This window comes from Amblyraja radiata, chromosome 32 (genome assembly GCF_010909765.2).
Source record: "Amblyraja radiata isolate CabotCenter1 chromosome 32, sAmbRad1.1.pri, whole genome shotgun sequence".
Lineage (NCBI taxonomy): Eukaryota > Metazoa > Chordata > Chondrichthyes > Rajiformes > Rajidae > Amblyraja > Amblyraja radiata.
Window position 1 is genome coordinate 24871665 of NC_045987.1, and position 14980 is coordinate 24886644.

The window sequence follows — 14980 nt, forward strand, 5'->3', positions numbered from 1 at the left end:
TCACGCCAAGGTTGCGGGCCTGGGGAGATGGGGAGGCAGTGGTGCCGTCGATGGTGACAGTGGGGTTATTGATTTTGCTGAGTGTGGATTTGGAGCCCATGAGGAGGAATTCTGTTTTATCGCTGTTGAGTTTGAGGAAGTTATGTTGCATCCAGGTTTTTATAGATGACAAACAGGAGTTGATATGGGAGAGCGGGGTTTGTGAGGGGATTTGGTGCCGAGGTAGATCTGGGTGTCATCGGCGTAACAGTGGAAGTCCAGGTTGAAGTGGCGGATTATCTGACCAAGGGGGAGGATGTGGATGATGAAGAGGAGGGGGCCGAGTACGGAGCCTTGGGGAACGCCTTGAGTGACTGTGGCTGTAGCAGAGGTGTGGTTATGGAGAGAGATGAAGTGGGATCTGTTGGAAAGGTAGGAACGAAACCAGCTGAATGCAGAACCTTCAATGCCGAGGTCTTTTAGTCTGGTGAGCAGGATGTTATGGTTCACTGTATCGAAGGCTGCGCTCAGGTCGAGGAGGATGAGGATGTTGCGGGAACCAGTGTCAGCAGAGGTGAGAAGGTCGTTGAGGACTTTGAGGAGATCAGTTTCTGTGCTATGGAGGGGGCGAAAGCCAGATTGGAGAGGTTCAAATAGGTTATACGCAAGGAAGTGGGAATGAAGTTGTGACGCAACGATAGGCTCCAGGGTTTTCGAAAGAAAGGGGAGGTTTGAGATTGGGCGGTAGTTAATGAGAGAGGAGGGATCAAGACCAGGTTTCTTTAAGATTGGTGTGACAGCAGCAGTTTTGAAAGCGGAGGGGACAATTCCTTGGGACAATGAGGAGTTGAAGAGATTAGTGAGGTTGGGGCAGAGAACGGGGAGGCAGGACTTCAGCAGGGGAGTGGGCAGAGGATCGAGGGAGCAGGTAGTGGGTTTGGAAGAGCTGATGAGTTTGGAGATTTCAGTAGGGGTGACCAGGTCAAACTGGGAGAGGAAGCAAAAAGGTTTGCAGTTGTGCCATACTCTTTCCATTTTCGGATGATGGATTGAACAGTGCTCCGTGAGATGTTCAAAGCTTGGGATATTTTTTTATAACCTAACCCTGCTTTAAACTTCTCCACGACTTTATCCCTGACCTGTCTGGTGTGTTCCTTGGGCTTCATGATGCTGTTTGTTCACTAATGTTCTCTAACAAACCTCTGAAGCCTTCACAGAACAGCTGTATTTATACTGAGATTAGGTTACATACAAGTGGACTCTATTTACTAATTAGGTGACTTCTGAAGGCAATTGGTTGCACTGGATTTTATTTAGGGGTATCAGAGTAAAGGGGCTGAATACTTTTGCACGCCACACTTTTCAGTTTTTTATTTGTAAAAAAATTTGAGAACCATGTATCATTTTCCTTCCACTTCACAATTATGCGCCACTTTGTGTTGGTCTATCACATAAAATCCCAATAAAATACATTAACGTTTGTGGTTGTAACGTGACAAAATGTGGAAAAGTTCAAGGGGTATGAATACTTTTGCAAGCCACTGTATAATCACACTTAAGAGTTAAGAAGTGGTTGAATGGAAAGACCAATATTTAATTTAAAAATGTTCATGTATTTTTGTGAAATATTCGTCAAAAATTCAGGCTGTACGGTGGCGCAGCAGTAGAGTTGCTACCTTACAGCGCTAGAGAGACGAGTTTTATGTTCTCCCCGTGACCTGCGTGGGTTTTCTCCGGGAGCTTCGGTTTGCTCCCACACTCCAAAGACATACGGGTTTGTAGGTTAATTGGCTTGGAATAATTGTAAATTGTCCCCAGTGTGTGTAGGGTAGTGTTAGTGTGCGGGGATCGCTTATTGGCGCTGAAGTGAACCGAAGGGCCTGTTTCCACGCTGTATCTCTAAACTTCTTGCTGTAGTTGGGTACAGATAGAGTGTATAGATCGTTGGCCACAGATGTTAAAATGATTGTCAAGGGGAACGGAACGAGCCTCTGTAATTTATTTTATTTGAATTTGTGTTGACTGGGTCCACAGTATCAAACATTTAGCTCCTGTAATGATATTTTTACTTAAAATAACTTTGCTCCAAAAATAATTTCCCAGAAAGTCTCTGGCAGGGCCACTGTTTACCACAAAACAGATGGTTAATAATGAAGGGCAGCTTCTGACATTTTGGCCGCCGCACTTTATGAAAGATCACTGCGTTGTGGCGAGGACATTTCAAGGATAGGCGCTAGTTTCGATTAGAGAAACCGCGTGGAAACAGGCCCATCTGCCCACCGAGTCTGCGCCAACCAGCGATCCCCGCACATTAACACTATCCTACACACACTGGGGACAATTGGAGGCCACGTCAATGGATATTTTTAAGGCAGATATAGATAGATTCTTGATTAGTATGGGTGTTAAGGGTTATGGGGAGAAGGCAGGAGAATTAGGCTTGCAGGGAGACATAGATCGGCCATGATTGAATGGCGGAGCAGACTTGATGGGCCGAATGGCCTAATTTTGCTCTTATCACTTATGACCTCATGACAATTTACATTTATACCAGGCTAATTAACCTACAAACGTGTACCCATTTGGAGTGTGAGAGGAAACTGGAGATCTCGGAGAAAACCCATGCGGTCATGGAAAGAACGTCCAAACTCCGTACAGTCGGCACCCGTAGTCGGAATCGAACCCTGGTCTCTAGCGCTGTAAGCTAGTAACTCTACCGCTGTGCCACCCTATAGTCATTTGCTTTCTCAAGACGGAGCAGCCTTTTGTGAGAAAAAAAAAACCCCGAAAGCCGTCTGGTGCTATTGTAGGAACGGGGACGGGGAAAGGAAACACTTGTAGCGTTCCTGGGGAAATTTCTCAGTGCTATTTAGTCCGTACTGACAGCTGAGTTGAATTATATTGCAGCAGGGGCGAGCTATTACAGTCCTGATTAAATCAGTAAAAAACGTTGGCATTTCCAGCTGTTGTTCTGCAATGCTTTGAACGCATCTTGTAAAAGGAGAGGAGCCAATGCACAATAATTTGTGTGGGATTATTTTAGATAATGTGTAGTCCGTAGCTACTGGAGGTCTGGAGCAGCCGTGCATTTCATCAATATATTGAGGCACTGTTAATCACCTCCCTGCTGTCTTTGCATATGTATCCCTGTAAATATTAGTCTGGATAACACCAACCCTCTGGAAAGCATTATCACTGTCCTGTGGTGGCCGTTTATACACTACATCAAAGTCATTTGTATACCCTCGGAGTGTCAGCTATGGCTTAGCGGCCACGATCCTAAGAGCCATACATTGGAAACAACAGTTCGGCCCACGGAGTCTATGCCACCTTAGAGTATTGTGTTCAGTTTTGGTCACCGTGCTGTAAGAAGGATGCCATCAAGCAGGAAAGGGTGCTGAGAAGATTTACGAGGATGCTGCCAGGACTTGAGGGCCTGAGCCACAGGGAAAGGTTGGACAGGTTAGGACTTTATTCCATGGAGTGCAGGAGGCTGAGGGATGATTTTATAGAGGTGCAAAAAAATCATTAGGGGAATTGATAGGTCATTGGCATAGAGTAGGGGAATCAAGAACCAGAGGACATAGGTTTAAGTTGAAAGGCGCAAGATTTAATAAAAACGTGAGGGGCAATCTATGGACAGAGAGAGTGGTGGGTGTATGGAATGAGTTGCCAGAGAAGGTAGTTGAGTCAGGTACTATCACAACATTTAAAAGACACTAGGACTGATACATGGAAGGGAAAGATTTAGAGGGTTAGGGGTCAAATGTGACTAGTGTAGATGGGGCATAGTGTCAGGCATGGAGCAGTTGGGACGAAGGACCTGTTTCCCTGCTGTATGACTGTAACTCTATCCAAACATGTGGGTAGAATCTTTGGACTAAGTGGAGATTATTTTTGATCTGAACTATTTGCTTTAAGGATTATATTCCCGATTTAGGATCTCTTCTACATTTTCCTAGATCTCCATTCCCTTTGTCCTATTTTCACATCTTACACTTTCTTATCTATGTATCTCCCTCTCACCTGACTCTCAGTCTAAAGAAGGGTCTCGACCAGAAAAGTCACCCATTCCTTCTGCCTGCCCCGCTGAGTTACTCCAGCTTTTTGTGTCGATCGTAGGATCTCCAATTGCATTGGTTGGCAATGGAGCAAGTTGTCCACTTGGGGGAGTGCTTCAGGGAGTCCAGACCGCTCCACCGCATGTGAACCTAGGGACCGATTACCAGCAGCCAAGCCAAGTCTACCATCAGATGTCCTACTGCCATTGGTGGTGTCTCTGTCACTACACAAAGCAACGAGCGCTCCTGCCCCCATCTACCTTGGTCACCCAGCTCACCACAGAGGGAGAGACAATCTCATCTGTGCCTTTGTGCTCCTATTACCCACTGGCCCAGGCATCACCAGGCCCAAAGCCACCAGCGAATGCCTTTGGAAAAATCCCCCACTGTACTCTATAGCCCACATTTCTATGAGAGTTAATAAGGTGAAAGGCCATTTTAGTCTAGAGGCACGGAAACAGTCTTAGTCTAAAGCATGGAAACAGGCTCTTCAGCCCACCGAGTCCACGATGACCATCGATCACCCGTTCACACAAGTTCTCTGTTATCCCACTTTTGCATCCACTCCCCACACTCTAGGAGGAAATTTATAGAGACCAGTCAACCTACAAACCCGCAAATCGTTGGTGTGTGGGAGGAAACTGGAGCACCTGGAGAAAAGCCACGCGGTCAAAGACATCAGAGAGAACAAATGCAGCATCTGGAGAAGGGTCCCGACCCTAAACGTCACCCATCCTTTTTCACCAGAGATACTGCCTGACCCGCTGAGTTACTCCAGCACTTTGTGTCTATCTTCTGCACAACTTTACATTGGATTCCCACACTGGGGACTAATTTGTGTTCAGTTTTTGGTGAGTGCAGTATATTGAGAGTTCCAATGACTGCATTTATTCCAATCACCTAACACAATAGCACAGTCTAAACTCATATTTCAAGCTTCACTGTTACTGTACGCCAGAGCTTGCTTAACTATGTGGAGGAAAGAAGAAAAGCATTAGCTCCAGTACTACCTTCGTGCAAAACCAGACAGATCTGCTGACAGCATAAAACGCAAGGCACAGCGGTAGAGTTGCTACCTTACAGCTCCAGAGTCCTGGGTTCGATCCTAACTACGGGTGCCTGTCTGTATGGAGCTTGTACATTCTCCCTGTGACCGCGTGGGATTCCTCTGGCTGTTCCAGCGCCCGAGACACAGGTTCAATCCTGACCACGAGTCAATAAGGAGTTTGGACGTTCTCCCCGTGACCCGCGTGGGTTTTCTCCTGGAGCTCCGGTTTCCTCCTACACTCCAGGGACGTACAGGTTTGCAGGTTAATTGGCTTGGCATAATTGTAAATTGTCCCTAGTGCGTAGGATAGTGCTAGTGTATGGGGATCGCTGGTCGGCGTGGACTGAATGAGGGAGGAATGTTGGCCAAGACTCCTGTCTAAACTTTCCAATTAAAATGAATGTGCTTTTTTTCTTAATGTGGTGTTTTCATTGTAAGTTCATGCTAAAGTCTTGAAGTGAACCAATTCTGCAAGCCTGTAAAGAAAAGTCCTGGAGCCGAATATATAACATTCCACAAAAAAGTACAAAATTATATTTTATTGAAAACTATCCTCAAGAACTCATTGACACTTGGCAGCAAAGATTAAAGTTAGTCTGTGCCTATATCTTTTGAAGGGCTGAGTTAGACACAATTCCTCAGATAAAACTATAGAGCAAGATGTCTATAGTGGTAAATTACATTAAGTGGGCTAAGAGTAATGAAACTGGACGAACTGTAATGAAGCCAAATTAGGCTATCCAAAGTTAATACACACTTTAATGATGTTGTTCTGCACTAAACTAACGAGTATTTAGTTGGTCTACACTTAATGAAAGAAGGATGGTTTTCCAATGAATAACTTTTTTTTAAAGTCAATGCAAATTGTCAATACAGTTGTCATGCTGGAAATGGTGCAGGCAAGATTTACAAGGATGTCGCCAGGACTCCAGGAGCTGAGCTACAGGGAGAGGTTGAGCTAGGACTTTATTGCTTGGAGCGCAGGAGGATAAGGGATGATCTTATAGAGGTGTACAAAATCATGAGAGGAATGGATCGGGTGGACACACAGAGTCTCTTGCCCAGTGTAGGGGAATCGAGAACCAGAAGACATAGGTTTAAGGTGAGGGGATGAAGATTTAATAGGAATCTGATGGGGTAACTTTTTCACGCAAAGGGTGGTGGGTGTATGGAACGAGCTGCCACAGGAGGTAGTTGAGGCAGGGACTATCACAATGTTTAAGAAACAGTTAGACAGGTACATATTTTAGAGGGATATGGGCCACGCCTAGACAGGTGGGACGAGTGTAAATGGGAAATGTTGGTCGGTGTGGGAAAGTTGGGCTGAAGGGCCTGTTTCCATGGTGTATGACTCCTTGACAAATAATTTTCCCACCTGTGTGGAAGAACACATTTGTAGATTATCAAGATAAGAGAGTTATCAAGAAATCCAGGTAGTTCGGAGGAGAATGTTAATTAATTAATTATGATTCATAATTTAATAAAAAGTTGTCACAGTGCGTTATTGAACAAATTGTTTATGTTTTGTTATTGGTACTTTTACCCCATATTACTGTGGTTTTAGTTTTAGATATACAACTTAATTTTAGATACGCAGAAACAGGCCCATCAGCCCACCAAGTCCGTGCTGACCAAGGATCACCCGTTCACTAGTTCTAATCCTACACACAAGCGACAATGTACAGAAGCCAATTAACCTACAAACCCACACGTCCTTGGAATGTGGTGGGAAACCGGAGCACCCGGAGAAAACTCACGCGGCCAGAGAGAGAACGTGCAAACTCTGTACAGACAGTAGAGAGGATTGAACCCGGGTCTATGGCGCCTTATGGTGGCACCATTACCGCTGCACCACCCTTATGTCTGTGAGACACTATACCTGCTGTAGGAAGGAACCAGTTTAAACCGAAGATAGACACAGAATGTTGGAGTAACACAGGCGACATCTCTGGAGAGAAGGAATGAGCGACGTTTCAGGTGGCAACCCTTCTTCAGACATTTTGCCACAACGCCCGTACTACACACAACCTTGTTGTCCACTTACCCGATGGGGTGTTGATGGTGGGCATGTTGGAAGGGAGAGGTGGCATGGTGGGCAGCAGGTTCAATGCCAGCTGCCGCCTGTCCTGAGGGTTCTGATCCCGCTGGATCTCGTTGGTGGTGATGAGGTGGTTCTTGCGCTTCTGGGGCGGGGGCTGCACGGGCCTGGCCACGGGCAGCAGCTGGCACCTGGCCTCCAGCTGGGCGATCAGGTAGGTCTGGTTGTTGGCCAGCAGGGCCAGGTGCTGGTACTTGTGCTCCAGGTCACGGTAGCGGTTGGACAGCTGCATCATCTCGGCCGTCTGGTTGAGGATCTTGTTCTCCAGCTGCGACACCTCCAGGGCGTTGTCCCGCTTGCGGATGATCTCGTGCAGGAGCTGCATGTAGAGCTGGGTGACCCGCGAGTTCATGTTCCTGCTCTCCTTGCGCAGCAGCTTCACCTCGTTGACCACGCCGCCGTCCACCTCCACCAGCTGCTGCAGGCTCTCGATCTGCCGCTGCTGCTTCAGCAGCTCGCCCGTCACCACCTCCAGCTCCTGCCTGTTGGCCCGGCTCTCCGCCACCGGCTCCGGCCTCGAGTTCACGCAGATGGCGCCCGTCACCTTCTGCTGCGGCACGATGAAGGTGTACGAGCACTTGTTCTCCATCGTCGGGGCGGCCGCCCGCCTGTGCCGGCTCGTGTGGAAGAACGACCCCTCTCCCTCCTCGCCGCCGCCATGCTCCCCCTCGCCAGCCGCGGGCTCCAGCAGCGCCAACAACACGACCAGCAACAACCTCTTCATGGTGCTTCTGCAGACAATGCTTCTCTGTAAAAGAAACAGGGCAATGGTGACTATTAAACTCCAGCATCTGGTTTAGGTTTGTTATCATCACATGTACAGAGGTACAGTGAAAAGCTGCATATTATCCAATCAATTCAGATAATACCATACATAACTACAATCAAGCCAAACTCAAGTACAATAGGGAGAGCAAAGGGGAAGATACAGAGTTCTCGGTGCAGAATTAGTCCATTCGGCCCATCAAGTCTACTCCGCCATCCAATCATGGCTGATCTATCTTTCCCTCTCAACCCCATTCACTTGCCTTCTCCCCATAACCAAATCTGTCAATCTCCACCTTAAAAATATCCATTGACGGCTCTTAAAGATAGCGGAGTCAGGGGATATGGGGAGAAGGCAGGAACGGGGTACTGATTGGGGATGATCAGCCATGATCACATTGAATGGCGGTGCTGGCTCGAAGGGCCGAATGGCCTACTCCTGCACCTATTGTCTATTGGCCTCCACAGCCATCTGTGGCCATGAATTCCACAGATTCACCACCCTCTAACTAAATAAATTCCTCCTCAGAACATAGTTCTCAGCATTGTAGTGCACCAGTTCCATGGACAAAGTCCAATGTCCGCAATGGGGTAGAGGTGAATCGGACAGTACCCTGGCTTATGGAGGGACCGTTCAGAAGCCTGATCACAGAGGGGAAGAAGCTGTTCCAGTTAGTTTAGTTGATTGTCACGTGCACCGAGGTAGAGTGAAAAGCTTTTGTTGTGTGCGAATATTCACTCAATACAAAAGGAAAACCTTTCCAAAGGTTAATGTCCTTTCCATTGTAGGTCTTGGAACAATTTAAGTACCATCTTCATTTGATGAAAATCCTTTACCCAATTATAATCCCGCAGTCTACCAACCCAGACAAATATATCTCCAGCTTGATGTTAGTTCCACAGACTGCATGATGTCTGCTAATGTTAGCCAGACCAGCTGTGAACACCTCGTTTTTATAGAAACACTAGACATGTTCTGTTTATGTTGAAGTTATTGATTTGAGCTCTCACTGGTTTTGGCATAATTAATTGGCTCTGCTGTAGACAAATGCAAACATCAGTGCTCCTGGTGTGCTTCACAAGGCTAAAACTCTGTCTAAGTGTTTAGTGCTTAGTGACACAGTGGAGTCACAGGCCCATCGGCCCACCGAGTCTGCACCGACCAGCGATCCCCATACACCAGCACTATCGGGACAATTTTACATTCATACCAAGCCAATTAACCTACAAACCTGCACGTCTTTGGAGTGTGGGAGGAAACCGGAGCACCCGGAGAAAACCCACGCAGGTCACGTGGAGAACGTACAAACTCCGTACAGACAGCACTCGTATTCAGGATCATACCCGGGTCTCTGGCGCTGTGTGAGGCAGCAACTCTACCGCTGCGCCGCCCTCAAGCAAGGAACGGTGAACTTTCAAAACAGAGTTAGCTGCCAGCTGTCATTCCCACTAGATTCTGCCAGAGGGTGTTGTCGGCATTAACCAGCGATTACTTATAGTACAGTCACCTGTTCCCACTTGTGGCTCCAGTCATCTTCAGTTGTACTTGATGGAGACCGGGAATCGCAACAACACGCGCCCTCTTAATAACAGATTTGTGTGAGCAGTTAGCAAGTGGTATGTCTGACTGTCTACATCATTGTCTCAGTGTACACAGAAAAGGACAGGGCTGTCTCACAGCAAACTATTGCAACGTACTCCCTGGAAAATGTCAGCTATTGCCCCCGCCTGCCCCTTCAGAGGCTACTTTCTGCCTGACAGGAGCAGGGAGAAGAAGGAATGATACAGATACAACAGTGGCATTTAAAAGAGTTACGGTCAATGTGGCGCAGCGGTAGAGTTGCTGCCTTACGGTGAATGCAGCGCCGGAGACACGGGTTCGATCCTGACTATGGGTGCTCTCTGTACGGAGTGTGCACGTTTCTCCGAGATCTTCGGTTTCCTCCCACACTCCAAAGACGTACAGGTTTGTAGGTTAATTGGCTTGGTATAAGTGTAAATTGTCCCTAGTGTATGTATCATAGCGGGGATCGCTGGTTGGCGCGGGCCCGGCGGGCCGAAGGACCTGTTTCCGAGCTGCATCTCTAAACTGAACTAAACTAAATTACCAATTACTAATTAATTACCACCCACTAATTACCAATGTGGGACCACCCACAGTGAAGTGACAGCCAAGAAGGCACACCAACACCCCTGCTTCCCGCAGAGACTGAGGAAGTTTGGCATGTCTCCAGCGACTCTTATAAACTGCTACAGAGAGCTGTGGATGTAGCCCAGTCCCTCACACAGACCAGACTCACCATCATTGACTCCATCAACACTTCACTCTGAAAAACAGCCAACACCATCAAAGACTTGTTCTACCCCAGACATTCACTGAGCGCACAACAGTGCAGGAACAGACCCTTTGGCCCACAATGTCTGTGCCGAACAGAATGCCAAGACCAGCTCTTATTTACCTGCACATAATCCATATCCCTCCATCCCCTGTGCCTTTGTAAAACTTTCAGACAATAGGTGCAGGAGTAGGCTATTCAGCCCTTAAATGCCACTGTTGTATCTACATCATTCCTTCTTCTCCCTGCTCCTGTCCGGCAGAAGGTACAGAAGCTTGAAAGCGCGCACCACCAGACTCAGGAACAGCGTCTACCCCTCTGTTAGGGTACTGTCCGATTCACTTCTACCCCATTGCGGACATTGGACTTTGTCTATAGAACTGGTGCGCTACAATGCTGAGAACGATATTCTGCACTCTGTATCTTCCCCTTAGTTCTACCTATTGTACTTGAGTTTGAATTGATTATATTTATGTGCGGTATTATCTGATCTGTTTGGATCTCACACCAAACAAAGCTTTCACTGTGCCTCGGTACACGTGACAATAAGAGACCTCGACCTAACAAGGTGGTCTTCACATCTAGCCGGTGGAGCTTCATGCCTGGGAGGGCTGGTGGTGGAACAGCAACGCTATTCATTCAAGTGATGAAAAAAAAGACACAAAGTGCCGGAGTAACTCAGCGCAGCAGACGGCATCTCAGGGGAACGTGCATAGGTGACGTTTCAGGCTGGGACCCTTCTCCAGACCCTTCTCATTCAAACAGGGTCTCTGACCCTGCAGAAATCGCTAGGTGTCTGGGAACAAAAGAACATCAGTAAATAGGAGCAGGAGTAGGCCACTCGGCCCCTCGAGTCCATGCTGTAATTTAGCGGCTGATCATTCCCTGGCCTCATCTCCAACTCTGTTCCAGTTCCCCTCTTTCAAAAATAATTCTCCACAGCCTCTTTAAACAACCCCAATGATCTATCCTTCACAACCCTCTGTGGCAGAGAGTTACACAGAGTCACCACTCTGCAAGAAATTGCTGTGCACCTCAGCTGTAAACCTCATAACTATCTCATCACAACATCTACCCTGTTCCCCTTTCAAGATCGTCATATCTTGAAGAGATAAAACCCAATGCTTCTAAATTACAAACAATATCTTTCCATTTTTTAACTCCAAAGAACATACTTAATTTTTGTATTTTAAAAATTTGCATTTCTTTCAGCGTCATATAATTAAGTTTACTTTAGAGATGCAGTGTGGAAACTGGCCTTTCTGCTCACCAAGCTCAGGCTGACTAGCCATCACCCCATACACTAGTTCTATCCTGCACAATAAGGACAATTTACAGAAGCTAATTAACCTACAAACCTGCACGTCTTTGGAGTGTGGGAGGAAACCGGAGCACCCGGAGAAAACCCACGTGGGTCACGGGGAGAACGTACAAACTCTGTACAGACAGCACCTGTAGTCAGGATCGAACCCGGGTCCCTGGCGCTGTGAGGCAGCAACTCTACCGCTGCGCCGCCATTAACAATGAATTGTTATTTGTCTATTCTTGTCAAACATCTCCGACTCGTGGCTGCATCTTAAAGCTGGGCGAAGTCCATCAGATTCTTGGGGGAGGGGACACGTTGTACGCTGCCCGAGGCCTCCTCGCCGCTCGAATCCACCTCGCAGGGCGGCCTTCAGGTGCGGAGGGGAGAGTTGCCTAGCCCCTTCTAGTCTGGGGAAGATTAGGCCGGGAGGGCAGGGACTGCGGCTTCAGCAGGTCCAGTCCTTATAGGCTGGTCATCTGAGGGGTTGGGACCCTACATCTGACTGAATACAAACCCCAGCCAATAATGGGTCATTCTGGACTCCACACTATCTATTGCCCACCCTGATTTGCTAACCTTTTCTCACTTCCAGTCCACCCCCACATCTATCTTTGAAAAAAGTTTCCGACCCAGAAACGTCACCTATCTCCTTTCTCCAGAGATGCTGCCTGACCCGCTGAGTCACTCCAGCATTATGTGTTTCTCTTCTTATTAGCATCCCGATCCAAAATAACAACAGGATATTGCTAAGGTGAAGGCCTCTAACGTGACAACGAGTGTGTTTTCAATCTGCAAGTTCAATCTCTGAAAATGAATAGAGATAACTTTGAAATTGTTTTGGTTTAGTTTAGAAATACAGCATGGAACTGACCCATCCCCCCTTCCCCCCCACCCCCGCCCCTCCCTCCGAGTCCATATTGACAATCGATCACCCGTTCAAACTAGTTCTGTGTTATCCCTCTTTCGCCTCCAGTCCCTACACACTAGGGACAATTTACAGAGGGCCAATTAATCTACAAACCCGCACGTCTTTGGAGTGTGGCAGGAAACTGGAGCATCCGGAGGAAATCCACGCAGTCACAGGGAGAACGTGCAAACTCTACACAGACAGCACCTGAGGCTGGGATCAAACCCAGGTCACCAGCACTGCAAGGCAGTGGCTCTACCATTCATAACTTTTAATGAATGAAGGTCATAAATTTGGCCAAACAATGGTTTAAAAAACCCATCCAAATAACCACAAGAATGGGGAGAATTTAAGTTTTCTTTCTTCACCATTTTGAACGGAAATAAATGGTTAACTTTAGCCGCTTTGAGCTCTGTTGAGCGTGCCATGACCCTGAGGTCATCAAACAGATGGCTTCGACAACAAAAGAGGCCTTCACCTTAGCAATATCCTGTTGTATTGTCAAAGTGACTTTATCATCCATCTCCAGGGCTATCTTGTTATCTTTGATGCTCCCTTCACCCTTCCTGATCAATGACTCTAGCCAGGAATGCAAATAAGTTCACAAATTAAACCTGCCTTATCTATAGCTTAACCCAGATCTGTCCCTGTTTAGTATTTAGTTTAGTTTAGGTTAGAGATACAGTGTGGAAACAGACCCTTCGGCTCACCGAGTCTGCGCCAATCAGCGATCACCCCGTACCCGAGCAGTCTCCTACACACTAGGGGGAATTTACAGAAGCCAATTAACCTACAAACCTGCATGTCTTTGGAGGTAGACAAAAATGCTGGAGAAACTCAGCGGGTGAGGCAGCATCTATGGAGCGAAGGAAATAGGCAACATTTCGGACCAAAACCCTTCTTCAGACCTCAGACTGTCTTTGGAGTGTGGGAGTAAACCGGAGCACCCGGTTTAATTTATTTAATTACAGAAAATAAAAGGAGATAAGTTTAATTTTTTGTTAGTTTAATTCAGAGATACAACTTGGAAACAGGCCCTTCAGCCCACCGAGTCAACACTGGCCATCGATCTCCCGTTCACACTAGATCTATGTTATCCCACTTTCTCATCCTCTCTCTACACACTGGAGAACATTTACAGAGGCCGATTAACCTACAAATGCACGTCTTTGGGATGTGGGAGGAAACCGGAGCACCCGGAGGAAACCCACGCGGTCACGGGGAGAACGTACAAACTCCGTACAGGCGACACCCGTAGTCAGGATCGAACCCGGGTCTCTAGCGCTATAAGGCTGCAACTCTACCGCTGCGCCATTGTACCGCACTGCGGCTTGAAATAAAAAGTACTGATATCCTAACACAAGCTGTTTTGCAAAATGCACGTCCGTTTGTCTTCAGATGTAATGTGGTGTGTCTAAGGCGCACTTTCTTGATGTACAGAACACCAGAGGCTATTTTGGTGATTTCACTGTGAGTGCGTCACAGTTAAACATGCTATTGTTTCCGATTTGCATTGGTTGAATGTTTTAAACTATTCATGACCTTTTAGAACTCAGTCATGCACAGAGGCAACTTGTAACTGGTGAGAAACTGAGTTGATGTAAGGTTTACCTGCAGTTAGTGTAACCTGTGCCAAAGTACCAAGAAAAGCTCTGTTTTGCATGCTGTCCAATTATATCAGATAATACCACACATAAATACAATCAAGTCAAACTCAAGTACAACAGGCAGAGCAAAGTGGATGATACACAGGGCAGAATATAGTTCTCTGCATCGTAGTGCACCAGTACTTTAGGCAAAGCAATACAACGTTTAGCATGCGACTGGGAAAGTGCAGAAGAGATTCACCAGAATATTACTGGGACTTGTTGGCCTGAGTTAAATGGAGAGGCTGGGGTAACTGGGTCTCTTTGCCTTGGAGCGTCAGAGACTGAGGGGTGACCTTATTAAGATATACAAGATCAGGAGGGGCATGGATAAAGTGAATGCTCATTGTTTGCCGCAGGTTAGACAGTTCTAAACGTGGAGGATATAGGACTCAGATGAGAGGGATAGATTGAGGGGGACTCAGAGGCAACTTTTTCCATAGAAGGTAGGTCGTATCTCCAGAGGAAAGTATAGAAGCGGGTACTAATACGACTTTCAATAGACATTCGAACAGATACATGAGTGGGAAGGGTTTCGAGGGATATGGGCCAAATGCAGGCAAAGGGACTAGTCCAGGATACGAGCTTGGTCGGCATGGACAAGGTGGGCTGAAGGGCCATGCTCTGCAGCTCCGGGGCATTATGACTCGAGGACAGAGACCCCCAACCTTTTATTACAGTCCTTTTGTATTTCTTAACTGAAACACTGCTAAAATGAGAGTTTCAAAGGCTGCAGCAAATGGATAAACATTTATATCAGAGGATGCGAAAAGCTGGAAGAAATCGATGTCTTCTTTGAACTTCTTTAGGTGAAAGATTGTGCCTGGATTAGTA

General features: G+C 47.0%; 2 protein-coding genes across 7 annotated transcripts in view; one reads left to right on the forward strand and one right to left on the reverse strand.

The window, feature by feature from the left end:
* The window catches only part of ralgps1 (Ral GEF with PH domain and SH3 binding motif 1), a 729016-nt gene that overhangs the window by 372420 nt on the left and 341616 nt on the right, over positions 1 to 14980 (forward strand). The gene's annotated exons all lie outside the window — the stretch shown is intronic.
* Positions 1 to 14980, reverse strand: part of angptl2 (angiopoietin like 2) — a 47359-nt gene that overhangs the window by 16945 nt on the left and 15434 nt on the right. For all 3 annotated transcript variants that reach the window (XM_033049392.1, XM_033049394.1, XM_033049393.1), the window contains exon 2: positions 7133 to 7934. In XM_033049392.1, coding sequence (XP_032905283.1) covers positions 7133 to 7910 — 778 coding nt within the window. In that variant the 5' untranslated portion in view covers positions 7911 to 7934. The remainder of the gene's footprint in view (positions 1 to 7132; positions 7935 to 14980) is intronic.